Source organism: Rhopilema esculentum, chromosome 16 (genome assembly GCF_057945365.1).
Source record: "Rhopilema esculentum isolate cy_ngs chromosome 16, ASM5794536v1, whole genome shotgun sequence".
Lineage (NCBI taxonomy): Eukaryota > Metazoa > Cnidaria > Scyphozoa > Rhizostomeae > Rhizostomatidae > Rhopilema > Rhopilema esculentum.
The window spans coordinates 7434698-7452384 of record NC_142830.1 but is presented as its reverse complement, the minus strand read 5'-3'; the positions used below and the strand labels follow the sequence as shown (position 1 = coordinate 7452384).

At 37.1% G+C, this 17687-nt stretch overlaps 1 protein-coding gene across 2 annotated transcripts in view; it reads right to left on the bottom strand.

The window, feature by feature from the left end:
- Positions 1-545: 545 nt before the first annotated feature.
- The window catches only part of LOC135682744 (methionine aminopeptidase 1D, mitochondrial), a 51749-nt gene continuing 34607 nt past the window's right edge, over positions 546-17687 (bottom strand). The window contains exons 10-11 of one of the 2 annotated variants that reach the window (XR_016144702.1): positions 7235-16932; positions 546-2221 (exon numbers count right to left, since the gene is read on the bottom strand). Coding sequence is in view for 1 of the 2 variants with exons in the window: in XM_065197760.2 (XP_065053832.2) it covers positions 2123-2221 (99 nt within the window). In the remaining variant the exon portion in view is untranslated. The remainder of the gene's footprint in view (positions 2222-7234; positions 16933-17687) is intronic. The other variant, XM_065197760.2, reaches the window with a different exon arrangement.

The following is a 17687-nucleotide window of genomic DNA, read 5'->3' as shown; positions in this document are numbered from 1 at the left end:
TAGACAGATCTTGGGAGCCAACTGAAAAGACCCAAAGGAGTTCCTAAAGTAGACAGATCTTGGGAGCCAACTGAAAAGACCCAAAGGAGCTCCTAAAGTAGACAGATCTTGGGAGCCAAAATAAATTGAGAAAAACATACAAAGAGCCTGCTTTCGTGCTTAAAATGAATTCGTGTTGTGTGTGAAAATGAAAGAAAGAATTTTGATTTTTTTTGTTTTGAAGTCAAAGCATCAAATAAAAGAAATGCAGTGAAACTTTACCCTCCCTCGGTTAAAGAGTTGCCGACATTTTATGAACATATATTAAAGAACTTTAGTTTCCAAATTGTTTTTGTATAATTTTTCACTAAATGAAGAAGCTGACAAAATAAAGGTTTACCAAAGCTTAGCCATCCGTGGGGCAGCTTTTATGTATATAAACAATTGTGGCTAAATTGCTTGCAATAAGTAGTGTTGAGGTGTAGGCCTAATCTAATTTTCCCAGGCCACCCAAGGCAGCCATTATTTGGTACAAGAGCTTTAACCAGGAAAACCATACGCAAAAATCCAATTCTGTATGTGTAAATAATTTAATTAACATGAAGGCGACAGTTTAATTAATATCTATTTTCAAGTTACAAATTGAGGTTTACATTAAACTTTACTCAACGAATTTTGGCTGGAATATATTCTAAGCTCTTCTTTTTATATTGAGTGGGCAGACAAGGTGATGGTTGCGCTAGGCAAGAATCACGTCCAAGTAACCCAGGCAAACAAGTCAGGGCTGTAATTAGCATAACATAAAGATTGAAGGATCACCTAAATCTAACTAACATAGTCACATTATGATCACGATTACCAAGACAAAGGAAGCCAGAATTAATAAGATAAACATTATGAAATATGAGGAGCTAAATTAGAGGTATCACTTATTAGATCATGTTAGATCATTAGACAGAGACACTATTTGCAAATTATCGTGGACTTCCAACACCTTGCGGCATAGGTTTTCTGATACATTTTACCGCACAAGAAGCCATCAATGAGGGAATATCAGAACTTTCATCGTGTTGAATGAATGTAATGTAATAGAGTTCCCCTACAAAGGCTAGTTCAAATGACCATCTTACTAATATCTTAGCTATCATCTAGGCTCTTGTGGGATACTACGATTAGTAAGAGAATTCTACAAGGAAGAGGATTACCAATACAACAGAAAATCGAAGAAAGAAGTAAGTCAGTCAGTCATTCCAAGAAATAGCCATTTTGCTTATTAAATAATTAGGCTCTTAACAAGTTATCCTTAGAAGGCGTTAGGAAGTACAACTGAAGTTCGAAGGAAACAAGTTTGGTAGCGTGGTTTCTAATGCTAACACAGTGTAGGAAAGTATAAGTAAATAATAATGCTGTATTAGCATTTCAAAAGAAAAGCTATTCTGAATTTGTTCTGCCAGGTTGGCATTATAAATGAAGGGCAAATACCACTATGTCAAAATTAATCTGCACGGCAATGGCTGAAACATTTAAAAGTATGCAACTAATAATTTAGCGTAAATATATATGCAATCTTTATTAGGTTATGATACAGAAAATTTTCATTTTGACAGGATTGACGCTGTTCATTTCACATTACGGCAACCGCCCACGCTTAGTAGGAGCTTCGTATTAGTTTCATAACATACTATGGTTCTGCTGGACTTGGCTATGTACGCGTATCATAAGGCTGCAGCCATCAAATCTATGTAAGCTTGCCTTTGGATGCCTGCTCAATGCAAATATCGACCAAGCACTGACAAGATTCATTTCATCACTGCACTGGTTTCAAGTGCTAGTGCCGTAGTTCTAGCCACGATCATTACCAATGGTAGGTAATCAAAAGCACTTTCTGCAATGACATCGCCGTGCGGTTATGATTGGTATTCTCCGCTCAATGCCACCAAAACTGCAAACCAATGTGGCATTGACACTTGAGAGCAGGTATGGCTGACAACACTGACAATATGGCACGAAAGCAAGTCGGTCCGTGAGAGAAATCGTTGCAGATCTGCAGGATCCGATGCAGCCGTAGATGGTAGGTAGGTGACCATCAATACGACATCGCGAGTCCTCTAAATGTAATCTTAACGGTTTCATTGTACATTTATTAAAAGTCGTACTTAACCTCTTCTCCTTCCGGTGGGCGTTCGAATAAATAACAAGGCAAGTCAAAACGAAGAAGATCGTCAACATCCTCCCTCCAGTCCTGCGACAGGAAAAATTCAAAATCAAGATCAAGATTGTTAGATGATTAACCATGCAAGTTTTTAATATCTAAAGTGAGTGGAGTACGATCATAAAGACTCAGAAAAGCCACAGCACTGTACCTCTGAAGAAGCACTAAACAATCAAAGATTGCCACATTTATATATACAATATTACTATAGTGCATAAAGGTCCTTCATAACTTTGTGTTTCTAAAAGAATCATTATTCGTCCTGATAGAGACTCTATAAACGCTATAGAATCTTGGTATCTCGCCATTACGAACCAAGCTTGCTTTTCTTGAAAGTATGGTACAGAATATATGAAACCAGCAAACAACCAATTGCAGCCTGTCAGCAAATAGAATAGACAGTCTCATTGTATCTTATTTCTTATAAATGATACAAAGTCGAGAAAAAATATATCGAAGGTGATCTTTGTTCCTGAAAAGACCAACTGACACAATTGAAAAATAGAAGCAATAAAGCATAAATAATAATTTCTCCATATACAGTCACGTTTGTTTGAAAGTTTGAAAAAACTAGTCGGCAAACCCCTCTGGCTGGATTAAAATATGAAATTGAACTTGGGAAATGGCAACTTGATTCAAGACCACGTACAATGAAATTTTTATGCTCTTATTCTTTCAATGTAATCCTAAATATTTTTCACGCCCTTATATGATTAGGAATCCCAAATACAGAATCCTCATTTCCCAAATACGATATGAGTCTTGGCCTAAAGTAAGACCCTACTCTAATGGAGAACACAGCACTTAGAGCACTAAAATGATCATTGCAGTATTTGTGTCGCTGTGGACTGTGTATTGCAGCACGAAAATCAGCCTAATGCAATCCTCGTTCTCGTTTTTATGACCTCGCTATGACATGAGCTTGTCCTGGTTTTACAATAACACGCTATTAAAGGACATAAGAATTATTCTTGTACAAGTCAAGAAAAGTTTTTCATTATCATCAGCAATCTGGAATAATGCTAGACAAGTGCTTAAAACTATGCAGCAGCTAAGCAAACATTGGTTGCACATTCTTAAAACAAACTGGTCGAGATATCAGGTCTTTCAGAAACTGGTGCGAAATTTAATTATGATGAGTGAAATTATCCTTAAGCAAAAAAAACCTTTAAGCCATTTAGTTGCTTAACGTCTTACGTGCTTTCAATAAGCGATGACCAACTTGTGTTCAAAACAAGCGCTATTATGACATCAGACAATACTGCAACATTGTATTATATCCTAGGTTGAACGAACCATAATCGTTGATAAAAGTTGAAGTGTGCTGTTTGAGGAGCAAAATGCAACCGTCAAGTGCCACCGTTGATCAAAAAGCATAACTAAAAAGATAGTTAACAAGAAAAGTTATATGAGAAAACAAAAACCAGGTAAAGGGTTGGGATGGACTGAACGTTGAAATTTGGAATCTATTTACCAATATGAAGTTAAGAGCAAGGAAGACGTTTCAACTCCCTGGACTTTCGGACAAGGAATTTTTGGTGTTTCGTTCTTTAATAAACGCAAAATTCTCAACTTAGCTATTTTTCAAATTGTTAGTTTAATTTCAATCAATTTAAGCCTTGTTGTGAATACTACAAGCCTTATTTTCTAGTAGTTGGAGGATACTCAAACAGGTTTGATTCCTTTGACGTAATGCTACCAAAAGGCAAACAAGAGGTACAAAAAGAGACGAAGACAAGTTTTTGAAAAAAGTTTACTACACATAGAATTGTCTCTTGTTCGATACTTGCATTGAATGCACCTAATATGGGCCTAAGATTCTACTAATCACAACCCATGCGTCTTTTTCTAAACGTAGCACAAACACTCAAAAATTACATGATTGATATTCTGTAAGCTTTAGATCTGGCAATACCAGTTAGAAGCCAATGGTAAGGAAAGTTGTCTGATGATCAGATTAAGCGTGAAACTTGGAGTTGCAGCTTAGAGACGTCATTTTCTACACACCAAAGCCATTCTGCATAAAGTCTAATTAGCTATTATTGATTTTGAGAACATCGGGTTGCAGTCAATTTTTCTTTTTCATTTTGAAAACAAAAGAAATACTCAAAATCAACGGACATTCTTCATTTTCATTTCAGAGAACTCGCATGTTTTTTTCTAAAATCTAAAGCCATTAAGAGTGTCACCAAAGGGTGCTTTTGCAGTTGGAACAACGAGCCTTTTTCGCAGATAACGGGCTTAGTTTGTTTAAAGCAATGGTTAGCTATTGAGCTTACAAGAAAAGAGATTAGCAACCATTAGCGATGCTCAGTAACTTGCTGACTGTCGCAGCTTGATAACGACTGCCACAGTTATCCAAAGAGAGCAGAACAGAAAGGGGACTAGCATCTATTCTTAAATGAAAAATTGAAGAGGCGTATGCTGGCAGACACACAATTTTCCCACAATGACTTGCCACACAAGAACCATACCGTACAGTGCAGGACTTTCAAAGCTATTTCTCACAAGAAACGATGCTGAACTTTCAGATGCAACAATGGCGCCCCATGTGTGGGTAGCCAGTGACAGCTCAGCCCACATGCTGCAGTTTGAGCGCAACGAGAGCGTGCAACCATTTACCTTCACCTGTTTATTTCCATCGACACAGAGCAAAGCATTGTCAATTCACTACACTGTCTTCACCAGCAAGACACCCTCTTAAGAGAATCCAACAACACGCGAATGACAGTGCTCACTGACCAACGAACTGTTAGCTTTTTGGTCTCGAGCTAGGCTTTTCATATACTTTTTATATTCTTAGAATTGTCTAGCTGTTGTTGTTAGCACAAAGCTTGCATTCAGAATCTTGTTGACAAATAAAGACGCACTTTGTGAGACATACAAAAGACACAACTTAATGAACTTTCGATAGTAAACAAGGGCGAGCAATTTCAAGATATCGCTTTCTTCTGGACAACATTCTCTTTTTGCATACATTGAAGAGATTTGAAGTAAACCAGAAGTATATTTGCCAATTGTGCTTAGAACATTGATCACGGAGAGGTATATAATTCTTTCTAGAGGATATAGTACTTTAGTTTATTTAAAGAAAACTTAAGCAATATTTGGCTCCTTTTAGTAATACTTTCATATGATATATATCTAGTTAACTCATCTCTGCAACTTTTAGCCTGCCAACTATTCGAGCGTCTAAAACAACCGGAATAAATTCTACAAACTGCAATTCTACGAGGCACTTGCGAGGGCCACTGCAAGAGACGTTAATTCTTCAAAGTGAACACAGCATGATGCTATTTACTCAATTCTCTTTGCATTGGTAGGAGACATCAGTTTACATAGACATAGGGTGCTGGCCTGCTTCGTTAACGAATTTTTGCAAAAAAACATATCCTCTAAATGAACATGGGTACCTGCCAAAGAGTCACAGAAATTCAAACAACAAGGCCTGATCCGAACTTCTCATGATATATAAATGCGAATTAAACTAACCCCTTGCACACAAAGGTCAAAGCAAGATATGAATCTGCTCGTGAAACCATTTTGCTACAGCCTTATCAGTCATTAAAGCCTCAATGACGTAGGCCCTGTAATGACTAAGTTCTGTGTATTGTAGCTGAAGGCCTTCTGACATCAACAAGGCAAATGCAGTCAACGCAACGCAACAGCTAATCGTCACAGTTGGAGTAATTAGTAATAATTGCAGGCATGTATACTTCAATAATCTATGCTCATATTTTCTTGTAAAAATACCACTCATATCTTCCTCGCTTTAAAAAATCTCCAGAAAAACTATCGGGAGTATGGGCTTTTGGATCAATCAAAAGTTGATGCAGTTTAAACAATAGAACCGCAATTTAAATAAACTCCCCAAGTTTGCATCCATCTTTGGAGGCGTATCTGAGCATTCATTTTTTAGCAATATCTTTAAACTCAGAACCCTTGGATTGTCGCCTTTACTGGAATAGCTTCAGGCCTTTTACAGGGCTAGCAACATGCTCTGTCTTTCATAGAACAATTGAAAAACATTAAGTTTATTGTGAAAAACATTAAGTTTATTGTGAAAAACAATCCTCGTCATGGATGGCTTATGAGAGAGTGAAACCTAGGTGAAAACCCTTGTTTAAAATCGACTGGTTAAAGAGTGCCCACGAGCCTTTTTTCTCCTTAAAACATAAAGTCGCGATCAAGAAGCTATGTTAAAGTTCTTGTCAAGTTCAGTTACTTTTCAATACGAGGAACACTCCTACCCGTTACTACACTTTCTAAAATAACAAGTAAGCCCTAGTACGAGACAAACCATACAATGGTTTCTGTTGGTCTGGTCAGCAAGGTGTACACACATGCCCCCAAAGAGCCTCCTTGTCACCATAATTGGAAGTCATTCCTAGCCTACGACACGCTTCACAGATAACACACCACATTTTTCTGATTAAAATTTGTACCACATTATATCTAGTTTATAACGAGAGGATGTTAAGCAGATGCAGCACCAATGAGAATATTTCAAAGCTATAATTGCTCGCATCTTAATTTTGAAAAAAACCCTATATCTTAAAGATGTTACCACAACGTATCAAGACCAATTATCTATGAAAAACAGTGAAAACGCAAATTATGCGTAGGTTGCAATGATAAGAGCGATCTCTTAGGGAATATAAAAAATCATGAGATAAGTCGATTGTAGTTACAAAAACGATAAAAGTGTTATAGATAATTTCATATCTTCTTCTTATTTGCAATATCAAGTGGTAAAGTGTTTCTATTGAACATGATAGAGACCCTTAAAATAGAAATCTTGCATCAACTATCAATAAACCACAGTTAAATGCATATCAAAAACCAGAAGAAGCAACTTTGTCCTGTTCGCAATTAATCTAAACGAGAAAAAAGCAATTATAACACAGCTTGGAATCACACTAGCCTAACGTAAGAAATCTCTAAAAAACTCTCTTTGGCTTTAATTGAATAGCAAATCCAGCATTACGAAATCTTTGCCTCTAAACATCGAATAACTGGCATCAATTACTTCATTAAACTAACCTGCAAAATTTATGACACGACTTGTTTTTCCTAAAACCGAATATATGATGACCGAGCCTTATTTTCAGCTAGACGTCTGATTCGTTCTTTTCGAAAGATAGTTTGTTCATATAGACACTACTTGTTCGCCATTCTTAGGTTTACTTAAGAAACTTTTGCTTGAGCAGTATCAACAACACCCAGTCATCCACAAGCCAAAAACCATGAACAAGAAACCACTTAAAGTTTTATTTAACAAGAGTGCAAAAAAGTAAAACTTAGCTCATAATGAAATGTTTTTGTCGCATTGTGAAAGTACCTCAATGGATATCACATCATGAATGTTGCATTAAATTTCTGTTAATCCGGAAAGCGGAATATTGTGTTTAATTAGTCAGGAGAGAATAAAAACTTGGCACGTAAATATGTCTATGCAATTCAGTAAGATCACCGAAAAAAGTGACGTAGAAACCTTGAACGTGGGGCAGCACAGTGACGTAGCACTGTGTGATATGTTATGCCCCGGAAAACCGATCGTATAAAGATATGAGGGACAGGTATGAAAGTAGTACGGAAAAAAATGTAACCTCTACAGTATTTCGAATTTCACTTAAGCAAAAGGGCTAAATACTGTAGAACGAAAAGAAGGTACCATTCAAGTGCGTTGTTCTTCTTCTCGTGCTACTTGCAATCCGCATTCGCAAAAATGAAACTAATCAGTCGTGCTATTAATGTTTTCGACCCGCATTAAAAATAGGTACAATTTCCAAAAATGACCCCCAACCCCCACCCACCTTGCTTCTTCCCTACATAGAGAGCCAGGAGAGCCAGAACGGAAACTTAACTCTGAATGTAACTGTTTGTGTTGAAATTCTTAATCAAAGAAAGAAAACGGACTGGTTTTTGGTTTCATATGGACAGATTCCAAGATACATTAGATTATGTTATAATTCATTTAACTTATAGCCCTAAAACAATGCAAGTTTTTCAAAATGAAAACGATTTTCCAGTAAGTTAACCGCTAAAACTAAATGCTAACAAATAACAAGCAAAAACAGTACAACTGTTGTATAAATTGTCTAACATGTGACTGTGTGGTCGTGAAAAGAGGGTTCGAAATAAAATTTCCTGCGGAGACCGGTCTCTGTTTATATGAAGAGGTGGTCAATTGCCTATTGTTTGAAACAATAAAAAGTCACAGGGGCAGGAAGGGCAACTGCCCCTCTAGTTAATAAGTTAAAAAAGCCTTAGTAGTTCCAAAGGGGTGTCCAGTGTCCAACCCAATCAATCTTGATTATAAATACTAAATTTACCAAAAGGGCACCCTTTTATTAACCCCGTGTTGCAAAGCGATTTTATAAGGGGTTGCTCTGTGTTTGATTCTCCCTGAGTGTCTTACAACGGGAGCTTTCTTGTTGTTGCTGCTGCTGCTAGTCTTGTTATGCAATTTTCATGCTTTACACGGGAGAAGCGTCAGGCTTCTATTACTGCGAGTGTTGGAATATCTAGATCAGTTGCCAATAAAAATTTTCGATATTGTATTTCAGTTTAGAAGGTCAAGCTATGAGATTTCAGTAATGAGCTTTCACGACCGACGAAACAGACATTTTTGGCAAATGCACTTTGATACCAGAGCAAACCGTTTCAAATCGATGAAGATACCTTACAAATAAAAGCCTGGCATAACCACGTTTTAGGAAACAGAAACAATCAAATCATGAGGAATATTTAGACAGGCAAGGAAAATGGCAGGACAGTAAATGGAACAAAATGATTAAACTAACAGCAGATGAGACAGACGCAAACAAATATTCACAAAACGTTGAGATCGTGTCCTTTACTAGTAAAAATCGCCCGAGACTTGAAAAAATCTTGAGAAAATCAAACACCGCGTTTGTTAGAGACCTTATCACTGATTTCGAAAACACAGAATTAAAATCCGCTGAAGAGCGATAACATAATGGTATAGAAAACATGTAAACCTTCAATGCTGACAAGTTGTATTGCGGTAGGCAGAGAAAGTTGTTCGCTAGCTTTAACCACTTGGCTAGAATAATTTGATTTACTTTTAAAAGTGAGCTTAGACATTCGAATTTCATCGTTTAAAGAAAAGGATCTAATGAATAATTGAGGAAGATAGAGATTGGCACCAGCGATAAGGAATCATATCCATTTTCTTAAGGTTAAGCTCTGCTACACTTAATGATACATCTTCTGTAACCATGACATAAATAATCGGAGAACGTCCATAATGCCTAATTCATGCATAATGCAATAACAAGAGTCAACAGACTAGAAAAAACCTCGTATTAGATTTATCCTATAGATCGGATGATCAACGCACTGCTCTGGTTTGGACAATGCAACAGTTGAAAAACAAGCGATAATGCACTCAAATAAGCTGTCCGCTATAATATTGTTTGCCATTTTTGCCACGGCAGAGCACAATATTGAAGTGACCTGACAGGAAAGATTAGGGCGAATCATGATCTATTCCTCATTTCAATGTGTGACTGTAAACAAGCAAGATCGGGTATACACCAATGCTACACACACTGTCATTTCCGCATAGAAAGTGTTAATACCAATTCAGATTAAAAGAAAATATGCTTTTCTCGCAAGTTTTATCATTTATGTATGGAAGATACCATCGTTATTGTGCACAGTGTATAGTTTCCTTTCTTTAAAATCAGGGGCGGATCGAGACATTCTCAACATTCTCAATTGAGAATGTCAAATTTTCCCAGTTTGATTATTCTAATTAAAATGCTTAAAGTAATGAATGAGCTCAGATTTAAGATTCAAGATAGGCATACATCTTTTTATTATTTATTTAAGGTATCTATTTCTACACCATCGCCGTATTTGATATATTTTACTCCGTTCTGCCTTTGCGAAACATTTTTAGATCTTCTCCGATAAAAAACCAAATTCTCCTTCATTCAACCTAGTACCCAGGAGAGGCCGCGCCGCGTCCTGTATCTAGGCATGATTTTGAGAATGTTTATCGACTATTGCCATGCATTTAGAGAAGTTCCTTCGCATTTTTAAAAAGTTGCACGCAGTTTCTGCATGCGTACGCAGAGAATTTCAATTCATTTTTGTCCCTGAGAAGAGGTCGACCTGAAAGATTTTAACGAGAGGAAAATTTCGCCAGAATGACGTATTAAAATCATTCACTTTTAATAGGGTATATCTGGCATATGTTTAACATATATTTTATGAAGTCTTGCCTATGTCACAGTTTGAGAATCTTAAGAAGTTGGTGGGCTGGTCCACAAAAAAGCGAAATTTGCATGGAAATTTGACAGGGAACACCAACCCCGTGTGATCTAGAATCCACATTCCACTCCAGACTACAGTGGCAGTGGCAGTGCTTGGTAATGATATGTGTATGTGCTTGATAATTTCACAAGAACTCATTGCAAGTATGGATGTATTGGAAGAATTGAAACAGTTATTGACCAATTGTGATTTGGATACCATCGAGGAGTATTTTTTACGCTGACTAGAGAATGGTTTTAATTACAAGTCTGCCGAGAGGGCCTGGGCGCCAGAACCAGATCCCAAAATACAAACATCGACATTTATTGTGGCAAAAGAATTGTTTCATTTTGCTGACTGAACCTTGCTGAAAGAGCGAGGGTCAGACTTTAAGGTACTGCTGATCAATTTTATATAGGGGTTCTTTTTGTGCTGCTGCTACTGGGCCTAGCGGCTCAGTTGGTAAATTACTGCAAAAAGTTTGGTTTATTTGCAGACTGGCCCCTCTGGATGCTGCTAAAATACTTAATTTAAAACCGATACCTCGCCATTTTCTTTCTGTTTTTGTGTAATGTACTTTAAATGTAAAGTTCACAAAGATTATACTGTTCTGAATTTAACAAGAACTAGAATATTCCTTCAATGATTCAGTGGTTGCATATCTTTGTTTTAGTTTGTTTGAATAGCTACTTGATTTGTTTTAGATAACATGTTATTTATTTGCAAGTTGAATTTCACTTTTGCTGAAATTTAATCTAAAAAACAAACTGTAAAAAAAAGGTTAAGAGAGATTTTAACAGTTAGAGAAGTCATTACTTTCTAACAGTCTTGTTACTCGTGTTGTTACCTAGCAGAATAGGAAATGTTGTGACAGCCTTTGGTGAGAAGGTTTGTGCTATGGTGGTTTGTTGTGTTCCATTTTGCATTACATTAGAAATGTTGCATCTTTGAAAAATTTTATGTGGTTAATCATGAGCTATGTGGGCCTATTGTCATACACTGCACTCTTGTTTTGGAGATGCATCTCCTTTTTTGTTACATTAATACTAAGCCAATAACGAACAAGGTTTATTGAGAATGCAACACCAGAAGTCAAAATCCTTGATAGATATTTATTTGAACAAGGTGGTACTAGGACATGAAAATGCTGTCCGATAAAATATGCTTTTACATTATGTTAGTACACATAGTAGAGGCAGATAAAATCTGTTTTTTAATGCATGTTAAAATGTAGTAATTGGTATGATGTAATGTAGTATGACAGGAATAGGAGTTATGGAGTAATCTTTCACCAAGAAAAAAGATTAAGAAATGCATTAGTTTGCTTATTTCATTGAGCCTATTATCTAGACTAAGTTTTGATGGAATTATGGGTTGGATAAGAAGCTAACTTTGGTTAACATTCCTGTGGAAAGGAAGATTATTAAGCCAAAAAATTCTATTCATTTTCTTGGCAAAAGAAAGTGCCTCTGAAAGCTAAGCAAAGGGCAGTTTATTTCTAAAGTGTCAGGCCTCAGAAAATTCGAATCTAAATTTAATGGATCTACTAAATAAACAGTCATCCCAAAGTAATTCTTCTTCCATGTATTTCCAAATGATGAACAACAAATCCAAAACAGATGTACAAACTTTGACATTGATGTAGAAATATTTTACTCTAAAGCAATGCAATTATCATATGCCCAAAGATATGATGCATTTAAGAGAGTTAGCATCCAGAAAGAAGTTGACTAGCCTTAGCAGTCTATTTTTGTTACAAGAAAAGGTTTTTACCCAATTCTTTGCCCAAGTTTCTATGGCTTCTTTACTCTGAAAAATGCCTGCATTTTTAGTAACTGCACTGGTCAACTTTCGTTAATAATTCTCTTTTGTAATTAGTCTTGTGCTCTTAAATTTTTATCAATAATTTAGATGTCCACAAAACTACACTTCTTTCTATAAAATTCCATATCTTAAACCATTAGAAAACCAAGCACAATTTGCCACACACATTTTGTCTTGATCTTTGTGTTATTTTTCCCACATTACCCAATGTTCAATTACTAGTGTTGCCATGCTTATTGAGAAATTCTTTAATGTTGCATCATTGTTGTTTTGCAAGCCTATTGATTTGACAAGATGACATCACGAAACCCTAGTGCATCAGGATCACTGTGCAAGCACAAGTTAATTTATTCTAATTGGAGATCACCCGAGCGCTGGATAGAGGCAGCCAATCAGGAGGTATCTTCAATTAGAATGAACTAGCCTGTGCTGGTACAGTGAGTCTCGATGCGAAGAGGAGGGGAGAGAGAATTCCCGTGCAATAGGTGCGGGTCTCTTCATTCGTTTAAGGGCAAGGGGCGCCTCTTCTAATCAAACAACGGAATTCAATTATTAAAATTCTTGCAAATTTATTAAAATTTTTAAGATAATCGCCATGAATACGAATTTCCAGCTTCTCCTTCGTCTAGTAAGTCGCCATGAAAGTAGAGCATGTATTCTTTCTTGCAGCCACAACACTGGGTCAATGACTGCCGAATCAGTTTACTAACAGTGGAGTTGGCGCCTAGGGTTTCGTGTCACTGTTGTCGTGAGGCAATCAGATAACGATCCTTGCAATTAAGGCCACCAATTTTGAAATACTTTTTAGCGATTAACATTTTGTACTTGAAACATTGAGCCTAATCAGGGAGGGCAACTGCATCACACACCAAAAGAAATGACGTAATATTTGCTAGCCATGAAATGAAGATTCAAGTTGAAAAAGTATTAACTCGTAAATGAATAGAACGTAATAAAGCAGAAAAAAATCAAATAAATACTTGCTAAGAATGAGATACCAATTATAGTGAGATATCCCGTTTTAGGCGATTACTTCTGTAAAAATCTGGGTAGCAAGAAGGGAAGACTTTTTATGTCAACAAAAGTTTGGCCTAAAATATAGAATACGATGATGCGGCATTTTTATTTAGTTTTTCCGAACTGGCTTTAAATCCCCGAAGCAAAGTACCCAAGTATAAGATGTGTTTTCCACTGGAGCTTAAAAGTAGACAAGAATGGTCATCGAAAATGAATATGTAGTGAAATTAACCATAGCTCGGTAATGAATTCCGCGAGAGAAGATTTTGATATTTCAGTCTATAGTGATTTTTCTTACACTTCGGACTGATAAAAAAGCAGAACAACTCTAAATTGGAAGTGTACGATTTCGACATGCTTAGCTGTTCCAGCGACATTTGAAGGTTGTGTGCAGATCACGTTATACAGGAAGACTCCAGCGACGGACTGCAAGCACACTTGATCGAGACTTTATCTCGGTTTTGAGTCTATATGATTACCCGTTTGTATTCTATATCCCCTCAATCCAATGCCATTTGCTGGTGTTGTAACTCTTCGGTTGGTCTTATCTGAAAGACATTAAATTACAGTGGGAACACACATGGCGAGTTCCGGAGCGCTGTTTTATGAAAGGAAGAATGGGTGTGCCTTGTGGCAAGTCTTCGCAAATCTGCCATGTCAGTTGGTTTAGAAGAAACATGATGTAAAAAGACAACGATCAAACCAGTACTGGAGGCAATGTTCTCCCCAGTCCTCCAAAAACTGAAAACAAAATCCAAGGGCACTCTATCCGGAGCAATGAGGAGGAGCCCTACCTAGCTCGATAGAAGTCAGTTGGTTCCAGGGTCACGGTACTTTTCGAATGCAAGAATCTCAAAAAAAATTGATTGAGATGAAAATAACGTATGAAGTAGAACAGGCTGAGAGGAACTGCCTATGGACATCTTTGATGTTGATAGAGCACTCAGTGACCGTAAAATCAGTGGCAACTGTTGGTGAAGCTTTTGCCTTTTGCTTCAATAATTGGGGCTGACAACTATCAGCCAACCAACAAAACCAGATGATAAGAACAATTATTAAGAAAAAAACCAATTCATTTTGCGGTTTCACACATAGAGCTCGCCACATGGGTAGGGCTGCATAGGAGTTTTACATAGGCATTGCATCAGCATGACGAACTTACGTCTGCAAATGATGATCAGGAAGAGGTTGGGTTTAGAGAATTTTCAATGACGTAATTTCAGCATCCTGGTGAAATTTGGTCTACAACGTAGAAAACCTCACTACTGAATCATATTATTACTGAATCATAAAATCTGATTGAACTTCAACTTTCGCTTACCAATTTGCCGAACAACAAAACGACAAAACAGGTTTTTACCTCAGAAGCATAGAACATAAAGCATAACATAAGCTTGCGACTGGTAGAAAAATTTATATATTCAAGAAATAATTTGAACATTGTTAATGCAATTATAGAATGATTTTAACACTGTATATTTTGCGAATTTCGTGATTTTTCGTACGATGTGAAATTGGCTTGTGTCAAAACTACGTCGTACTGAAGCCTCCATCAACGGGCACACCTCAATTACGGACACCTCCGAATAACGGACATATCTCTAGAAACGGGATAACGGACACTCGCAAACACTAGACAGGCAGTTTGGTGATAAAACGTTATTCTTGCAGTTAAATCCTTGTTAAAGTGACTTCCAGACAAGTTTGTCACTTGTCCTGCCCTGCAATATCTTTATTGCGCAACAGGTACAGTTCACAGAAACACAAGTTTTAAGACTAAAAAAATGGAAATATATCTGTTAAAAGATGACAATGCTGAACTGCATGGAAGATTGGGAAAATCAATGGCATTTGACACTTGAGCATAGCAGAAACTACTGATTAAGCGTTCTTATATTAGCTTCATGGTCCACCACACGCCAGTGCAAGAAGAGTCGGATTCACGTGAACGGTGTAAAACTACACACACCACAACAATTTGCAACATTTCTATACCCAAAATCGTCGTCTATACGTTTTACTGTGATTGATGAATAACCTAGTTACAAAAACAGCAACAACGACATTTGAAAGAAAATCTTATTAAATGGGTATATCGATCACGGGTACTGATAGGTGAACCACTAACTCATTTAAAAACGTTGTATTATTCACGCCATAAGCCCGCTCACAAACTTTGCAATGGAGAGAAATCTAATTAAATGCGGTGTAGAAAATGTCATTTGCATACAATAGACCAGAGAAACCAAATTTATACTTACAAAGGTGACATCTGCCCTAATGAATAACATTGGAGAAACATAAGCATTGAAATAACCATATTATGACGAAAAATAATTATCATAATAACAGCAGAACCTTTAGCATTTTGCTTTTGACTAGGACCAGCTGCAATCTTTTCAAACGAGATGGTACCTGTCCCACAACCCACACCACCCCTCGTTTTACTAAAAATAAGCTTTTTCTAACACGACGCCCTGCTAAACCAGGGCTGAACCAAGACCTAAAAAGGAGGCCCTGATATATAGTGAGCAGCCTATATTTTGCATCTGCAAAAACTGAAATTTCAATTTTCAATTAGTGAACACACTTGATGGAAATCAAAAACTGAAATTTCAGTCGTATCAAAATAGGTTCAATTCGTAAAAACTATAGTATTAGGTAAAATTACGCATGCACCGCATATCTCATGTAATTACTGGTGACGTAATTGAATGACGTAGAATTATATCAGTGAAAAAAGAAACGATGTTTCAAAAACGGGTCATGAACTCCCCAGAAGAGCTGTAACTTTCAAAAATCTAAAGAAAATTGGTAGTCCATTCTACGATCTAACTACAACAAAATAAGTGTATGGTACAAGCAGCGCACTAATTGTTACTTGAAAGGGGAAAAGGAGAGCTCAGGTACCAATGAGGTACTTGCCAATGGTGCATTTTACAAAAGACACGTCACGGTGTAAAGCTAACTCAAGTATACTCAGGGTACCAGCGTCACAAAATTTCGAAAGAGGAAACAGAGGGTAGGAGCGGAGAAGCGGAGGAGCATCTTTCTACTCCGCTTCTATCTTCTATTTTCTTCCTCCAATTTATGTAGCGCTGGTACCCAGGGTGACTCGGGTAATGCTACACCAAAGGCAAGGCCCACTTTCGAGATTTATGAACAAAGAGATTGTTGCGTGTCTTTGTAGGCGTGTCTTTGTAGCCGTGTCTTTGTAGGCGTGTCTTTGTAGGCGTTTCTTTGTAGGGGTGTCTTTGTAGACGTGTCTATGTAGGCGTGTCTTTCTAGGCGTGTCTTGTAGGCATGTCTTTGTAGGCGTGTCTTTATAGGCGTGTTTTTGTAGGCGTGTCTTTGTAGGCGTGTCTTTGCAGACGTGTCTATGTAGGCGTGTCTTTGTAGGCATGTCTTCGTAGGCATGTCTTTGTAGGCATGTCTTTGTAGGCGTGTCTTTGTAGGCGTGTTTTTGTAGGCGTGTCTATGTAGGCGTGTCCTTGTAGTCGTGTCTATGTAGGCGTGTCTTTGTAGGCATGTCTTCATAGGCATGTCTTTGTAGGCGTGTCTTTGCAGACGTGTCTAGGCAGGCGTGTCTTTGTAGGCATGTCCAACGGATGGGCCTTCAATCACAACATGCAAATCAAAAAATTCATTCTAATAAAACTGATTTCCGAGTTCTCGCTATCCTGAGGGAAACATTAGAGTGAACCTGCTGCTAAATGGTTCGATTAGTCTTTCACCCTTTTACTCTTGTCTGACTTCATCACATTCAAGCATAGTCAAAAATTGCAGACACAACACGAAAACGTTTTCAAAAAATTTAACTTCAAATGAAAAAGGCCTGCAAATGGATGTCAGGTATAACAAATGGTGAATATCATCATGTCTGAGCCTTTTTCCACAACTAGGACTTTGCATTTTATTTCACGGTTGGTTTTTCAAGTGCAGAATTGGGAATTTTGAACAGGTTAAAATGTCTCGTATTGTGGTGTGGTTAAAATGGGGAATAAGAGGCAAATGACACAAGGAAATGTAAGAAAGGATGAGAAAAACCTCGTTCATCAAACAAATAAAAACTGGATAACGTCGTAATCTAGTTCTAGTTCTGACGTTATGACACTCTAGTTCATTTTTTGGTTTCGATTCAATCATAATCTTCATTTTTATGTCTTCCACGATTCATTTAACTTCAAATTTTATCACGATGTGCTTCACAAAACAAATTTTGCCTTTTCATTTTACAAATTTTTATTCAGACTATATGGCGCAGTTGTGAACACAGAACATAAATAGCATAATTCAGCAAATTGAATCTTCGGTTGTTATATGTTTTCCTATTGGTCATTGTTCTAACCTTGATAAAAAATGACAAAAC